Source organism: Dromaius novaehollandiae, chromosome W (assembly GCF_036370855.1).
Source record: "Dromaius novaehollandiae isolate bDroNov1 chromosome W, bDroNov1.hap1, whole genome shotgun sequence".
In the NCBI taxonomy this organism is placed as follows: Eukaryota; Metazoa; Chordata; class Aves; order Casuariiformes; family Dromaiidae; genus Dromaius; species Dromaius novaehollandiae.
The window spans coordinates 41691856-41709518 of NC_088130.1; the positions used below are offsets into that span (position 1 = coordinate 41691856).

At 42.4% G+C, this 17663-nt stretch overlaps 1 protein-coding gene across 2 annotated transcripts in view; it reads right to left on the reverse strand.

The window, feature by feature from the left end:
- Positions 1-4311: 4311 nt before the first annotated feature.
- Positions 4312-17663, reverse strand: part of LOC112983649 (creatine kinase S-type, mitochondrial) — a 28628-nt gene continuing 15276 nt past the window's right edge. For both annotated transcript variants that reach the window (XM_064500266.1, XM_064500267.1), the window contains exons 5-10: positions 16979-17200; positions 14366-14451; positions 11744-11867; positions 9159-9293; positions 8671-8796; positions 4312-4547 (exon numbers count right to left, since the gene is read on the reverse strand). In XM_064500266.1, coding sequence (XP_064356336.1) covers positions 4428-4547; positions 8671-8796; positions 9159-9293; positions 11744-11867; positions 14366-14451; positions 16979-17200 — 813 coding nt within the window. In that variant the 3' untranslated portion in view covers positions 4312-4427. The remainder of the gene's footprint in view (positions 4548-8670; positions 8797-9158; positions 9294-11743; positions 11868-14365; positions 14452-16978; positions 17201-17663) is intronic.

The following is a 17663-nucleotide window of genomic DNA, read 5'->3' on the forward strand; positions in this document are numbered from 1 at the left end:
CCTGGCTTGACTTCCCTCAGCCACCTCTTGACTTCCCAGCCCGTTGCCAGTGCTCGTCAGCCAGGCCCTCAGCTTGTTCCAAGGGCTGGCTTTTCTAGGGGCCAATCTCAGTATGCATTAACTTCAACATATGGCTCCAAACCTGGCTCAGGCCTGGCACAAATAATTGGGCTTAAGTATCCATGCATCCCAATAGATGTAATCATGTTCCCAACTGGCTGAGAACTGTGCATCTTCTGTTTTCCTTGACTCTCTTTTTCCATGTTTTCAGGCTGTGTTGCTCTCATTCACTGTTCTGCCTCTTCTTTCACCCTGTAAGTGCTTTCAAAAAAATAGGTCTGTCATTACCTGGCTATTTCTGAGGTGCACAGGACGAAGGAATTGCAGCTTCCTGACGGCCTTTGCTGCTCCTCTGCAAATCAACAGTGCGTGCCTATCGCACTGGCCACTTAGTGTATTTATTGTTAGAACAATATTTGTATGGCAGTTTCAACTGACAAGAATGCATTCACTCTTATAACCAGACAATTCTCAAAAAGTCATTGCCCTCTTCCAGGTAGAGCTGAGAGAGTTGTGCCAACTTTTCCCTTGTCCTCCAATGGCCAATTCCTCTCCAGTTCTCACCCTGTATGAACTGCCCGATGGCCTGCTGATGGGCTTTCGTGGAGCACGACCTGCAGGTTTACTTTTGCTGATCTCTAGTCACTGATGTGTTAGTCACAGAGGTTATAAAAGTACTTGAGGCATGGCATATAGCTCTTCTTGGAGTACTTATGAATAGCGATTCAAATAAATTCCAAGGATTTATAGGGAATAACTATTTGAATCTCTCAGGACAGAGTTTTATAGGCAGAAAAGGATCTCAGCAATGCAAACTTGGTGGCATGGGAAAACGGAATATAAGAGAAAAGTGCGAAGTAACGCCACTGGTCTAGGACTAGTGCAGCAACCCAACTTTTAAACCTTTAATATTTTCCTGTTGAATCGAATCTGTGTGATTCTCTTTCTTGTTTGGTAACTACAGGTGCTTTATTTCCTCCTGCAGCCATTCACCAAAGTATGTCCTCTGGAAACAGTGCAGCAGCAGCATTGCTCCCTTAAGCTGTCAGAAAAGGCTATAGGGCAGGAACATGTCTCCACCTCAGATTCCAGGATGTACTCAACTTGGAGATAAACAGTGTCCAGGTGGACAGTAAACTGGCATGAGGACAGTAATGATGCTCTAGGGTTGGGTGAATAAGTCCAGCATAGTGTTAGTGCCAGTAGTGCCATAGTGACAGTATTTCACTGTCTGGGTTTCATTTAAAATATTAAATAGTGACCTAGAAAGAATGAAAATAAATTACTTACATTCATCAGCTGAGTTGTTTTTGTTGACAGTATAAATGCCGCAGAGAGTGAGAAAGACCACAAAAGTGAAATATGTAAGTGGCAAATAATAAGCCTTTAAAAAGTAATCCATATGAGAGAGACTATTTTAATTGTGAAGGACACACTTGGAAGCCAACAGTACAGAGAAAGCCACAGTTTAATAATAGCAGACAGTAAATTGGATAAGGGTATCCATGTTTGTGCAGGCTTACAGTTCCATGTCTGGTGAGAGCACAGGAAAGCCAGAGCATTTCTCTGGCTTATTTCCTCCTCTGCAGGCATTTTGCAATAATAAGTCCAGTCACAGGATCGTGTAGGTTGGAGATATGGCAGTCAGGAGATCTGGAGGCAACCTCGCCCAACTCCTCCACTGAAAGCAGGGACAACTTAGACCAGATTGCTCGGGGCCTTTTTCAGTCAAGTTCTGAGTATCTCCAAGGATGGAGATTTCACAACCTGCCTGGGCAATCTGTTCCAATGTTTGACCACTCTCACAATGCAAATGGTTTCCCTAATATCAAATCAGAAATTCCTGTGTTCCAATTTGTGTCCGATGCCTCTCATCCTGTCACTGTGCACCTCCAAGAACAGTCTTGAGTTTGTCTTCTCTAAATCCTCCAGTTAAGCAGTTGTAGGCAGCAATAAGATGCCTTCTCTTCTCCAGATTTAACAAGCCCAGTTCCCTCAGCCTTACCTCGTACATCATGTGCTCCAGCCTCCTGACCATCTTGGAGTGGACTTGCTCCAGTTTGTCACTGTCTTTTCTGTACTGGGGAGCCCAAAACTGGACACAGTACTCCAGATGTGGTCTCACAAGTGCTATATAGAGGGGAATAATCACTTTCGTCAATCTGCTGGCTACGCTCAAGTCCTTGCAAAGCTGCCTTCTGTCCAGTTGTCTGCAAGCTTGTGCTGTTGCATGGAGTTATTCCATCCCAGGTGCAGCATGTTGCATTTGCCTTTGTTGAACTTCATGAGATTTCTGTCAGCCTATATCTACAGTCAAACTTCCCCGGAATAGCAGCCTTGCTCTCCAGTGTATCAGCCACTCCTTCCCATGAGGGTGTAATGCACCCAATCATCTAGGTCATTAATGAAGATGTTAAAGCAGTATCATCAGTTCCAACACTGACCTCTGAAGAATACTATTAATAACTGGCTGCAAGCTGAGGGTATAATGCACCCCATCTTCCAGGTCATTGATAAAGACGTTAAGACAGTAGCACCAGCTCCAACATTGACCTCTGAGGAATGCTACTAGTAGCAGGCTGCCAGCTGGACGTCATAACACTGCCTACCAGCAGTTTGCAAGTCAGCAGAAAGAAAGCAAGTGGAGGCTATAATCTGAATGCATATGGGTTCACAGTAGCATTTTGTGCTGATCTGAAGGTTTTGGAGGGCTGGTAGTGAAGCATTTCCAATTTTACTTGTTTGCTTTCTGTGTGATATCAGCAAGAGTCTCTTTCCCTCAAAGTGCCACCATGATTGCTAGAGAACTGTGAATAACTTGGTATGCTGTAGTTCTAGATCATGGTGGGAAAACCCAGGGACAGGAGAGAGGAGGAATGGAATGGACAAAAGCAGGTCTGACTGCCATATATGGCACTTCAGGTACATCTACACAGTTCAGTCCAGCCACGTTAGAGATCTCTGGACAAGTGTGTGCAGAGCAACTAGCTGAGGTGCTGAAAGCAGTATGAGCACATTAGCTCAGGGCTGCACACAGTCTGCTCAGCCCAGCTACCTAGTCCTGGTGCACGGCCACACTGATAAAGTTACATTGTGCGAGGTGCCATAATGAGCTCCAAGGTGCTAGTCTGGGGAATTACTGGACTGTATGCCCTAGACTTGTTTGTACCTACAGTAGCAATGGGCACTTTGGCAGTATCCTTTGGCTGCCCTTGTATACCTGAAGTGTATTCTGCTGATACTACTGCCAGCGCAACAGCAACACAGACAGCATATTCATGAGGGCATGTTTTGATTTTTTTTTTCTAGGAAGAAATGGTGTTTTGAATGTGGTTACTGCGAAACACTGAATATGTTTCAATATGCAGAAGAAAAGCAATGGCACCATTATCATCTGCTATTTTTTTACTTCTACCAAGCTGCTCACCACATGGAATAGTGGTGAGCACAGAGATGGTTTTATTCAGGGTGTCAATACATCCTAGGTACTTTGATGACTGACAGTTACCTGGAGCCTGTGCCCCATTACCTGGAACCTGAAAGCTGCAGAAAAAGACTTGAATAGGCCATCCTGGGCAGGTTTATGTTGGATACAGAAGAGCAGCAAACTGGTTTGCTTGCTGATTTTTTTGAGGCCAGCTTGCTGCAGCCACAGGCCAGAAGTGGCAGCTGAGGAGTGACCTGGTGAGTTCTTCAACGCTAAAAAAGTCTGAGGGTTTGGGATGACATAGTAAAGAAGATTGTATGCAGACCAGAGGAGAGGCAGCTTTCACAGAGAGGCACCAATGAGCTCCAGGTGACAGGTTAAGTGATGGACGTCCAAGACTGAAGCCATGTGCAACTGCCTGCTCTAATTAACTGTTGAACTTACCATGGTGTTGAATGCCAAAAACATAATGAGCATTTTGCAGCACCTGCCTGTCAGGCTGGCAGACTTCGGCTGCCTGGACAGTCACTGCAAAGAAGTGGTTCTGTGAATGACAATCAGGTGCTCATAGAAGACCGTATAAATACGGCCTTAAGTGCAAATACAAGCTAGAATCAAAATATTTGTGGTTTTTGCATTATTCAGGTAACACTAATCACCAGCCAAGAAAGGTTCAAAGCCTAGGTAAAGCTTGCTTAGATGCAAGCAGAAAAGGGAAGCAATCCCCACAAAGGGTATACCAAGGTGCTTGTAGGTGGGTACATCTCACTAAAATTGCACTAAGACTATTTTCTTGCCAGTGTAACCAGGCATCTAAAGAGACATTAGGTATCAGGTAGCGTTTTATTACACAAGATATTTATACAGAGATATACAGAGGTGCCTTTCTGTTAGAATGGCAGACATATTTACCATCAGTTACCAGTCATCGGTAGCAAGGTCACTTCCTGCCAAACTGAGGCAACGGTGGTGGTACTTTGATGTCTTGGCCTCTTTCCAGTTTCTTCTCACAATCAACTAGATAATTGACCCCATCAATGACAATCTGAACTAGCTCTACCTGCAAAAACAACAACAAAAATAAAAAAGGTTTGGATAACGCTGTTAATAGAGGAAGGGAAAATTGGCTTGTGCTGCAAAGACAGCAAGTAAAACCAGATGCAAGGAAGGTCACATCCTAGAGATCACACACCCTGCGGCACAGGGAGTATGGGTCATGCACTGATCCAATGGAAGCCCACAGTAATTCCTTTCTCCCTGTCCCTTCTATTTTTTTGGCCTATGTCAGAGTTTTTGGCCTTCTGAGAGCAAAAAATTTCTAATAGACCCCTAAAGCTATTTCCACCAAATTCTGCTCCCATACACATTCCTATGTAAAACAAAAAAAACAAACAAAAAAAAGTGCTTAAATAAAATGCTTAAATAAAATGTTTAGGCAAAAGTTTAGAGGCCTATTTCAAACGTGACCATTCTGAGGGCATAAAAGCCTCTCGAGACATTTGCTTGGCACAGGCAGGGGCTCCTCTCTGTTGTGTTTTCAACATTCATGTATGAGGATGAAGAAACTGAAAAGCAGTGCATGTTCAGAGTCACCAGGCAGCACTCTCTGAAGTGGCACATGTCCATGCAAGTATAGAGGCTCTGGTATTTTTCCCAGTGGCATCTTACTATATTCCCAATAAAAATTCTGAAGCAGAGAAAGTGCTTCTTCCCCATTTTCTGGACCCTCAGCAGAAGGCCAGCTCAGCTGCTGTGTGATGGTCATCTGCAGCTGCCAAAAGAGGCAGTCTCGCCTGCTGTGTGCTCCCTGTTCCCAAGCCTGTACCTCCCCTCTGCTCACAGCAGCATTTCTGAGAGTCAGACGAAAACTAACTGGGATAGGGGCACAAGGAGGGGAAGACGGAAGCTTATTTCCCTGATCCAGTGGTACCGAGAGCCCAGAGTGCTGCTGGAGGCACGGGGTGGAATAGGAGGGGGTCCCTCACACAGCCGAGTGTGGGAGGACAGTGGGGCTACACTTTTGGCTGCAGCCAGTTAGACTGACGGGCTGAAAGGGCTCGTCAAACCTAAACTCCTTCACGGCTCACTCCACCCCACCTGCAGGACCATCCCTTCCCCTGCAGATGACCATCCCCTACCATGATAATTGGTCAACTGCCTTTATGCAGGGAAACGTCCTGCTGATTCTGAAAGGAGTGTCAGTTTTGGAGAGGCTGTTTCATCAAGCCCAGGATCCTCATTTCTGAACTAGAAAGATTCATCCTAAGCTCACGCTGGCTTTCTATAATTCCTTTATTTTCCACTGAGGTACTCTTGATTTACACTGGCACTAGTGGGATTGGATTCAGACCCAGAGCAGCACCGAAATTTGCAGTTCTATATGGCAGAATGCAGTGGTGTCTTTATAATCTCTTTCAAAATGACTGAAGAACACAAGGTGTCTTGTCCCCAGCAGAATTCTTCTGCAGACAGGGACACGCTGGGACTCCAGGCCCCCCTCCGGGTATTGTTAGCTTCTCGGTAGCCAGCAAGCTATAGCACTGATTTTTCTTAATCTTCATGAAATGGTTCATTAGCAACCTTTAATGACTCATTTGTTAAAACTCAATGCAGAAACTAAATCCCATTGTCTCTTTATTGTGACAGTGACTGATTTTCAAGGGATTTGTTTTTACTATAAAGCAATTCAGTGGCTTAGCAGTTTATCGTGTTGCCTTTTACAGACCAGAGGTCTGAATTTGCAGCCTTCATGAGAAAAGAAATGTCATATTAAGTTTGCATTGACCAGTAACTGAAACAAAGCAAAAATACTAACAATCTTATCTTGCACCTTTGGGAACATAATTCATTTCTACAAACATATTCACCACATAATGGAATTTATTTTATTATGTACTATAATATGTTCTATAATAAAACATTTATGTACTCTTGAATTTGTCTCATCTTTTTTTAGATTTTTGAATCTTCAAGGTAAGGATTGTATCTTATTGGCTTAACTCTTCAAATCCTCACTATGAGGTACTACTGACAGTGGAAATCTTCATATAAGCAAAAATTTATAGGTTCAAGCCTCAAGTGTCAGTAGAACCTGTATTAATCAATCATGCTGTGTAATCCTTTTAAATTATTAGTGTTATCTTAGTATAAAGCATACATGGTGATGTTTCAGCTATTAATAAATGTCTTTGTCGCATACTGTTTTTGCAAATAATACAGCTTCATAGCTTTTCACTCCTGTATGTTTAAGGCTAGAGCCAAAGGAACTTAGCTACCTACTTGCCAGAATAGGCATCAAGCTCCAAAATTCAGATTCTCCAAACTCCTGTCCAAATACCCCTTGGCTGTGAAAACATTTAAGGTCATGTCCAAATGAGAAAGCGCAGAAGAGCTGAATTTCCTCTGTTCCAGAGGCAGAAAGTGCAGGGTGGCTGGATGTGGACCAGTTTGCATCTAGTTGCAATCTAAGTGCATTATCCCAGGGTTATGTCTACGTTATGAAAACCTGTCATGAATCAGGCTGAGCTCAGGTGCTGTGCTGCAGTAATAGGGGCAAAATGCACCCACACCTAAGTTGCTAAAGCCTCCCAGTGCTCTGCTGGTCTCTGTAAATTTACCTTGACACTACGCTCTACTTTGCAGTGGAGTTTTAACTTGCAGTGAAGTCCCCAAGGTAACTAAAGTTTTGTTGCTAGGGAAGCAGGCAGCCCTTCAAATCCTGACACACACAAGCAGGTTGGCATCTGAGACCAAAACCTGTTTTGCACAGTTAAAGGAGTCCAGTGGAGCAAAAGTCCTCAGGAGACATGTATCCCACTAAGGCCTGCCTGACAGACCATAGCTGATGGTTAGAGCACTCACATGGGAAGCACAAGGCATGTCTGACAGAAGATTTGAATCTACATTTCCTATCTACTAGTAGAGTGCTAGCATCACCGGGCTTACATAGTCTTGCATGGTTAATTTTTTCTCACTTGTTCTTGATACGGCCAAGGGTGAACTTTCCTCCCTGATCTCAGTGAGGAAAGGGAAGCTGTATAGCTGTGCCACAGGACTTACAGCGCATGACTTGGAGGAAGGACTTGGCGCAGGCAGAGCTAATGGAAGGGGGCTGCAACTCTTTCACACCGCTGTTTCTTCCCCATCCTCCAGTAGATTTGCTCTTATGAGCTCTTCTACTTTATAAAATACTTAAACTGGAATGAGGTCTGGGACCTGGGTCTTCCAGGTGAGCAGCCTCACCATCAGGCTTTAGGGATATTTCCACTATTTCTGGCCCAGTGCTTTTGTGTTCAAACTGAAATAGCTTCAAAGAGGTGTCCACATCTAACCCATCTCATCTTAGCCTACAACTCAACAGGGAGGGCTCAGAGATGACAATTCAAATCTTTGCTGCACAGCAAGCAGAGGGCGGATTTAAACCCAGCTCTCCTGCATCCTCTGCTCAGTGCAACACTGGGCATGGGAACATGGCACTACCTCCTCCTTATCCGTTATTTTGATGTAAAAGGATTGACCTAGGCGTGCTGTCTACATGTAGAGAAAGTGCATAATGGTAAATCCTAAAAGGAAAACAACACATTAATCCAGTCTTGATTTCAGTGCCTGACTCCCTGGGTGGTTTAGGACTCAGTCCCTATCTTTTTCCTCAGCATTTCACACTGGGTGCAGCAGGCACAGAGGCTAGCTCCGTGCCCAGCATACAACCTCCAGTGAACCCCATTCTTAGATACCTAACTCATGCCCAGCACCGCAGAGAGCCTGGACAGCCAGCTCATAGCTGTGTACTCCAGCAGGCAGTCAGGTCTATGAGTTCATGCTGTGATGCTGAGAAATATCAGCCCGAGGAAATTCTGTTGCCACAGCCAAATGTTCCCAGTACCTTCACACTCGCAGAGAGTGCCTCAGCACATGGTACAAACAAGTTGCATTTATGCAACTTGCTCATGTTTTTTTCTTTTCCCATTGTCATAAAAGGAATATTTGGCAAACACTTCATGCACATTAGTAATTTTCCATCGTGTAAGCATTTTCACTGGATCAGATTCACCAGAAGTAAAAACTGCCATAGCTCCACTGAAGTCAGTGGTGTGACTAAAATCAAAGTGAACCCAAATGGAGGGAAACTGACTCACACAAGTACAGATCTGTGTTTAAAAGCAAGGAAAAAAAGAACAGGTTACCTCTGATCGACCCATGCGGTCTAGGTTGGAGATATCATATATATCCGCTACAGCCGCCGTGTCCACGCCACCAGTGCCGCGCTTCTGAAGCCTCAGGTTCTCCAGGATTTTTGGAAACCTGGGATCCTAACAGAAGAAACAGTTTTGTGCTTATTGCTTTTTGCCCTACTTATTGTGCTGAATCCTTGTAATGCTATTATCCGTGACTTAATAGCATCCCTAAAAAGACAGGCAGAGATGGATAGTTTCCCCTGTCTTTGAATTACAGCCTGTCTTGGTGGCTGTCTGCTGAGGAGATTAATTTCCATAACAAATACAATAATTTGCAGAACAAAAGTATGCTCCATTAGTCGTGCATTATCCCTAGGACTTTGTTGTTACACTTCACGCCAATGTGCGATCACTGTAAGCTGTATTTTTCATTTGTTCCCTTATAAATCAGATGAAGGGCTGACTTATGTCACTGGCCTTTTAAATGACTTATGTACCTTGCTAAGCTTTGGCAGCTTAACATGGACTCCAGCACGTAAACCCGTTCCCAGGTTGGAAGGACAAGTCAGAACATATCCAAGACGTTCATTCCACATGAACTCCCAGCCTCGTTCTTTAATTAATCTTTCAACCTGTGAAGGTAAAAAAAAGAGAAAGGAAAAAGACAGGGATGCATACAAATGTGTCATCCTCTGACATTTGTTTATAGCTGAAATTCTTTTCACCTTGTATTTATGTTGATGATGAACTTCACTAACACCAATGGAGCTGCATAAATATAAGCCTGAGCAGAGTCTGGCTTGGATCTGATGCAAATCTTTGCGCTCATCAGACACCAAGGTCCCCAGTGAACATTACAATGACCTCTTCTCGTCTGCTTACTACCACTGGCTTGCAGACTCTGTCACTTTATCACAAGTCTCCCTGTCATGATGGTTTTGTATAGCCCTAGCCCAGGGAGCCATATTTTTACATAAGAATTACTGATCTAGAATAAATTAGTTTCTAGCCTTGGTGTTTTGGGAGTGATGTTGCAAAGCACACGCCCAAAAGTCTCAAACACTACAGAGCAAACAAAAGGAGCTGAAGTGCGGTTTCATGTAATTTTCAGGGTGATTACATTATTCTAGGGAGCAAGAAACTTCATTTCTAAATGCCTAAATCTAACAGCCCTGCTTCCATTGTAAGATGACTACATAGCACCTATATAATGATTTTCATTAGTAGATCTCCAGCCCAGTTAGAAAAGGAGACTGAAATCATTATCCTCAGAAATATCATAAAGCTCCATTGACCTCCGAATAGGCCGCCATTCTGTCCACTCAGCTACATATCCCAGACTTACTTCTGTGATCCCACTACAGTTTCAGTTCAGTAAATTCACTCCCAAAACAGAATCAGATATTTATCCAGATACTCAGGACCTCTGCAACATAGGAAATACTTCCATTTTGCAGAAAGATACAAAAATAAAGGACTATTTTAACATCATTTGCATAGTCTGTAAGGACACCAGAATTGATAGTGAGAACTAGATGTGACTTCCTGCCCCAGGGCATCTGCTTCGGACAGTTCCCAGAGCTGCCTGACCACTTCTCACAGCAAGGTCCATAGGTCCACTTCTGCTGAACATGAGCTAAGCACAGTAGCAGAGGTGAACCTGGGAACAACATCCACAAGCCATGTCACTTAGGCTGCAATCCTGTACACTGTTCAGTGTTATGGGCATCCCCGAGAAGTATAAAAGAGCCCAGTGAACCACCCAGGTGCCAAAGAAGCATCCCTTAGGTGCTTTTGTATTTCCATGTTCCCAAACCCACTACCTACTCAAACCTTCTAAGTAAGGCATGCTCTCAAGTTACTTTCTTCTGGTTCTCAGGGACCACAACCAGATTCAGGGACTGTAGCTCCCTGCTCTGCCCACTTTGCCTTGTACTTTCTGCAGGCCAGGGGCTGTGCTGGTGGCGGTGAAGTGATATGGAAGGGGGTACACTGCATTGGCTCTACAACATTCAGGGATTCCCTGAGACAGAGCAATCTCTAGAAAGCCAGAGAAGCTGGAGTGAAGGCTGTTTTGCCATGGTGGAGAGCAATGAAGTGGTCCTGAGCTGGCCCAATATGCATTTCCAGACTGAGGAACAAAAGCAGTATGATGGACATTAACAATGTTCCTCTACAGTGCAGGTGAATCGAGCATGTCAAGGCCCCCAGTGGGGAGAAATAATTGTTTTATACAGCCTGATTACTCTTACAGTCTTGGAGACAATTTGAAGCCAGCTTCAACCTTATATAACTTAACCTCTAGGGTATCATCTATCATGGCAGACCATCTAGGGATGATGTGGACAAGAAGAGTGGAGAAGAAAGTTCTGACACGTCACCTACCCTGCTGTGCCTTTTTCGCTAGGATTGCGTGTGGAACAGAGTAGAATCTTCTTTCTCTGTTAAAGCACTTTTTCTGTGCCAGAGCAGTACATAGGGCTGCCCTGGGCCCACAGCCAAACTTCAATCATACCTGGATTGTCTAGACAAAACTGTTTTAACCCATCATTCTATGAGTTTTTTTTTCTTTATGAATAGCAATACCAGAATAAAATCCAGGAGTCATACCTATCAATCCATAGTATTTTAATCGCAAAACCCAGTATCCTCCCAAAGTAGTCAGAGAGGCCAGAAGTCCTACCTCCTGAGTCCTGTGTACAACCTCAGCAATGTCCACTCCACTCCCAGAATCAGGGATTAGAACCAGCAGGCTGGGCTTCCAAAATAAAATGCTTTATTTATGAACTTTCACAGCCTGCAGACACAAGGTGGCAAGGAAGGGATATTTCTTTAGCCAGCCAGTGCTGAAGATGGCAATACAAAGGCTACAGAGACATTTTATCTATTTTTCCCTATAATTCAGCTAACAATTTGCCCTTGCTTCCTTCTTTAATTGCCATTAATGTGGGTTGCTGTTTGGATTGGTGTTACTTTATTTTGTTGCTCCTGGAGATGTCAGGTCAGTGTTAACCACAGTAAGCAGTGCTGACAAGAGCCCAACAATAAACAAAACAGTAGTAATAACCTCATGATTTACTACCTCTTTTAAACCACGGCAAAATCTTTCAAACACCCGTTTCATGTTGCCACCCTTTTCCATGGATATCACCCTGGTGTGGTCCTCTTCATTAATCCAGATAAGAAATGTCTTGTCATTGTTATGCCTGGTTGAGAGAAAAATAAGTAGCTTTAAAGTACAAGATAAGCCCTGAAAAATAATTCTCAGTATCATTAGTTTTATCACAGTCTTTCCAGACTGTGAAGACATTAAGCACTGCAAAATAACACTGCTCTCGAGCGTTAGGGATATGAGCTACTTTCACGGTTTGATCCCCCATGCCAATGGAATTATGCAAGTTTTTCAGGTCACAGTGACAAGAACAGTTTTCTCTGATCACATCATGCTGCCCTGATGCTGAGCTAGGAGAAACACGTTGTCTCCTAACACGGACACAGCCGGGAGGTACAGCTGCTAAGGGAACAGGCAAGTTTGGCATCGTCAGTCACTGGGGATGTTTGCCATTTTTCTTAGAAAATTGTGCAGCTAGAAAAAAACCTAACATTTACATACTGCTGGGGCCCTGGCAATCTACCTAACTGTATTCTCTTCTGATTCAAATCCCAGTGCCCTTTATATCACCTGGGAACACGGCATTGCCACATCCAGTCAAATTACATGTTTCAGGAAAACAGTTACATGTTGTTTCTGGACAGTGCGTTAAAGATGTTGATTCGTCAATTAAGATAAAAATGCCTGAAGAGAAGCTATCCACTCTTGCTTCAAAGAGATCAGTCATGACAAGGTTTATGAAGTGGTAGGTCAGACCTGAGGTCACTTTTCCTCGCTTTTCTCCATTTTTTCTGTCTTTTACAGCAGTCTTTCTATAGAATGTAGAAGGTGATTGATAGGATTAGACTTGATCATATGAATAGTGGAATATTATCAAGCTTGAAACACATAAAACCCAAGAGCTAAAGTTCACCTGACTTTCAGCTTATCTTTTACTGCAACTCCCTTTTCACACTTGGAGTTTGCGGGTGCAAAACTGAACAAGTGCAAACATCCTATAGCCTGACGTTAGAGTTACAGAGAGGTCCAACGACCTTATTTTCAGTCACATACAAATATTCAGGGTAGGATTTTCCAAAGAGATTGATGTTGGTCTGACTCAGCACCCCCATTAATTAAATCAGTCTACTCAGGGCAGAGTGACACCACACTGAGTCCATTTAAATAGCACCATCTCTTTCTATGGAGTGGGTGGGAACTGTCCTGCAGACTTTAACAAGGGTAGGATTTCCATCCTTGGTGCCTGTGCAGAACACATTTCACAAAGTGTACTCTGAGACAACAATTTCTTGTAAAAGAAGGCCAGGATTTCCAAATCTGGCTCACTGAAATACTTTCCAATCACACTAACTCACTTTTTCCATTCTGCCTGATATTTCACAAGTAAAGCAAGCCAAAGCCAGATCTGTTCTATTCAGGAGTTCCCCTGATAGTATACACATTGCTGGCACTTTCGCTATTTGACTGGAGAGTCAATGAATGGGATGCCTCAGATTTACCATTTTTCCGGAACAAGTCTCTTCCTCAGATTAAAACGGGCACCATGGAGCTAACCTGAAGCTCACTGAAATAGAAAATCCTCACAGATTTCCTTTTGATCAGGCTCCACAGTGCCTGTTCACTGCCAGAAAGCAGGTTTAACTCATCACAGTAATAATGCTGCTGAACATGATCCAGTATCCACACACTGCTTGAAGACCAGATTTTTTTCCACATAAAGACCCATTCTCTCCAAAAGTCTTGAACATGCCTAGGGCAAGGAGGTAGGCTGGATGATTTCTCAGAATCCTTATTCACCTAGTTTTCCAGAATTGTAACATCTGGTAACCCCTAAAAATAGACCAGGATGGATGCAGGTGCTGCTCATTGCACAGCTGCCCCCACCATGCGATGGGGGGGGGGGGGGGTGCTGTACTGGCAGTATTCCTGGGGGTTCTTATCCCTTTCTTCCCCCAGAAAATATTCTATTCAGGCACAAAATATGGCACAGTTATAAAAGTAGAAACAGACCTATAACATAAAGGAAAGGAAATTCAACTGCCTTTGTATCCTGTCTTGTCCAGTTTATTCAGAAAGAAAGGATTACTTTCAATTCAGGTAATCAAAATAACATTCTGTCTCTAGAAAGTGGGGAGGGGGGAAAGGAATTTACAATGTAGTATGCTGCAATACAGTTGCAGGATACTACATTGCCGATGATTCCTACCTAATAGCATTGCTACAATCCAGTTTTAGACTGCACTTATAACCTCTGCTCTGCTGATTTCATGGTGATTCACTGGCTCTTTTCCAAATCAAATTTTTATCTAGAAATAGAAAAAACAGTGATAAAAAGCCAAAGAAGGAGTCGTGCTTATGATGCTACACTGCGTTGCTGATATTAACTATGGCTTCTATGAATATAAAGGTCTTACCCACTGTATTATTCATTGTTGGATTTTCTTTTTTTAAATAATCAAGAACATTTTTTAAAAACAATCAGAACATGCTGTGAGTATCAGGACAGAGCGACTGCAGGGTTAGGACAAGCAAGGAGACTTGTAATACAATCTTTTAAACATGACACAAGCTTCTACATGTCACACAACATACCAGATTCCTCTGGCATCTGGCCAGTCACGTGCCATCCCAGCACATGTTAGCAAAGGGGACACTGGCTTATCAAAGAGAAAATGATCCTAGACACCAAAAGGGGGCCAGAGAGAGAGAGAGAGAGAAAACAAAACAGAATTCATGTTTATTCAGGGAAGCAATATAACACATACATTTAATGGGAAGGTAATCAATATACAAGTAAACTGCATAGCACAGCTTGTGAATGTGTTTCCTTCTTGACCGAAAACTAAAAGCACTTTACCCAGGTGATTTTAGAGGGCAAATTCTTGCAGATGCGCACTGACACTGGTAATACGACTACATTTTGCAAAAAAAAGTTTTCAAATGTAGGAAAAAAGTGGAGGAAGGGACCTAGGGACCACACATATGCAACAGAGGGGACTCCAGAGACACATAGCACTACAACTAGAGATACGTTTCTGCACACAGACAAATTTCAGGGTAGGAGAAAGCAACGAAAGCATCTTTAAAGATAGCAAAATATCCAATGCTAGTTCTGAAAGGAGATTTCTCCAGCATAGAGATTTAGCAATTTATTTTGAGTATGAAATCATGGTAGGAATTAAAACAGTGCTTGACATTTTGGAATCACAGACTTGTTCTGTTACTCCTCAGAGATTTTATTTCTGATTTAATAAACATAGCATTTGGTGTGCCAGAGACTTGCCACATTCTGAATCATTTAATTTTTTTTTAACTGAGTTGTTTTTTCCCCGAGCAAGTAAGTATTTTATTTTCATGTGTGTGCTCAAAAATTATTAGTTCTTAAATCCTCAAACACTACCATATCAAATGTTGAGGGTTTTTTTTTCCTTTCTAGGGTTTACTTGAGAATAGGGAGGCAAGCTATCCAATATAAATATGACATGGCAGATAAGTTGATAAGCTTTACCTTTTTTTCCTTAATAGAGAATTTTAGGCCTTCATCTTCAAATGGCCTGTGATAGGCATGATGCAACTGGAACACTAACCATACAGAACAAAAAGGTATAGAGTTCTCTCTGTCCATCACAGGGATACAACGTGTGCTTCCTCAGCTTGCTCCAGTCTACATTTTTATTTGAGAGAAAAATTCCTCCTTTCACAAGAAATCAGCTGAGCACTATTAGCTTTTCTTGTAAGCCTATGACCCAAATCCACAAAGTACTGAAAGCCTCCCATGTTGAAGGCCTCCTTGGCTGAATGCCATTTAAGTCTCACTGATTTGATCTCACAGTTACCAAATGGTGCTTATTAAAGTTTGGCAGAAAGCCGGACACCTTAGAGACTCAAGATCCTAAAATACTGAAGGAAGTAAGCAATGCTATGAGTTAAAGATGGAATCTGAGGTTAAAATATTCAATGCCCTGACATTTATAAATTTGCATTACTGTAAAAGCAAACAAATAAGACAAGGCAAAATGCTGAATCAATGAAGCCTGTTTCACTTCCCAAAGAATTTAACCTGTAAATCATGAATTATGTCTCTGTATGTTCTCATGAATTATTTTCTCTGCAACCCTATTTTATTCTGTGCTTCTTGAACAGCTCTCTACTGCTGAAAAAGGCAATGAAATAAAACCTGGAACAGGTAATCAATGTCTTGTCAATAAACATATTACTAAGGACATTCAATGAAAAAGTTATTGACCTTACATAAATTCCTAACTCCTGGTTAATCCAGGCTGTGACACCTAGTTGCAGGGTTATAAATAGTTATGTTACTTCATCAGCTCCCTTTTGGTTGATGCTATAGATTAATGTGCCATGAATATAGCTAACAGGGTACAGCCATTCCTCTGGATAATTAAAATGCACGTTCGAGGTTTGTTTTTCTTAATCTTCTATATTTTTGTAATTTTTAAAGTCTCAATACGAATCCCTGGTATGGATTTTCAAGATAGTTGACTGTTGTCCATTTTTGTCAGGAAAGCACTTGGAAACTTTGACCATCTCAAACAACTCTCTGTAGGAATTGAACAATGAGATGCTCTGACAAAATCCATGATGAAAATCCTTGTGTTTCCATCTGTGTGACAATGAAAACTATTGTTACAGGCCTGATCCTTCAAGTCCTTAAACAGAGTTACAGGACTGGTAAAAGCTGACCTGGTTGCACTTTGCTACAATCACTTTGGAGAATTAGAATTAGTGTAGTTTTGACATAAAGAAGTTACAGCCAAAAAACCCCACCTGAATAGTCTAGAAGACAGATAACATGTAATATTTATCTCAGTGTAATATTATTAGTTAAAATGGCTATTCCTATGGAAAATGAGAATCTCTACTCAAGGAAATAATTAAAAAAGAGTCCTGAATTTACTTTATTATTCGGCCAAAGAGGTGGCAACAGCTATATGTATTTGATTCAACACAGACCTTCCTACCTGAATATAGCTCCACATTTTGGACCTGCAAAGTATGTGTTTAGCCAAAATATTAACCCTGGACAATTTGCCACTGTAACAAAAATATTGACAGGCCATTAACTACTGGGTTAATGCTGTAATTATCTTCCTTAGCTACACAGAAAAGCACATACACCAAAGAAAGAAAAAAATAAAAATAAATGAGAGTAAGTGAAGATGGTGTCGGTACTGCTATACTTACATCAATAAGCTGCTGCTGCTCCTTCTCAGTCATATTGGTCAAGCTATAGTACTTTCCAGAAAGATCTCCTTTCAGACCAGCTAGAGCAGTGACCACAACATTTTCCACTTCTCTTCTCTCCGCCCTGGTGCAAGCAGGAGGAAGACTGAGGCCCCGGATACTACGACCAGTACGCACACGTGACGAGAGGACATAGTGCTCATCAAATTGACCTGAAGTGATCTGAAGGAAGAATGTTTCTTATTTTACACACAGTGCCCCATTTTGTACCCCATGTTTAAAAATCTTATCATACAAAAAGAAGGGCATCTTTCTGCCCAGGGATCACGACCTCTCCTAGATACCACAAACACTCAGAATACCAGGAACACCTCAGTGTTTCAGATACTAAGAGTTTTTTAGGAACTCCAAGGTTCTTTTGCATACTCAGAGTGGTGAGGTAACCAGCTGATCCTCCTCAGCTCCAACATGGAATATGAAAGAATCTGAGCGGCCTTTGGAAACCTGGATATGGGCAGAGGCAGAAGGCCAAGTTTGGAAGATCTTTTGAAGGAGAAAAGACCAAGACGATGCTAAACTATGCTGTAGTTGAACTATGAAGGCAATACTAAGCAGTGGGTAAGATTCGATCATGTGCACATGGGTGTGTACTGGAGTCAGCTGCTATGTGGAGAATGCTTTCACT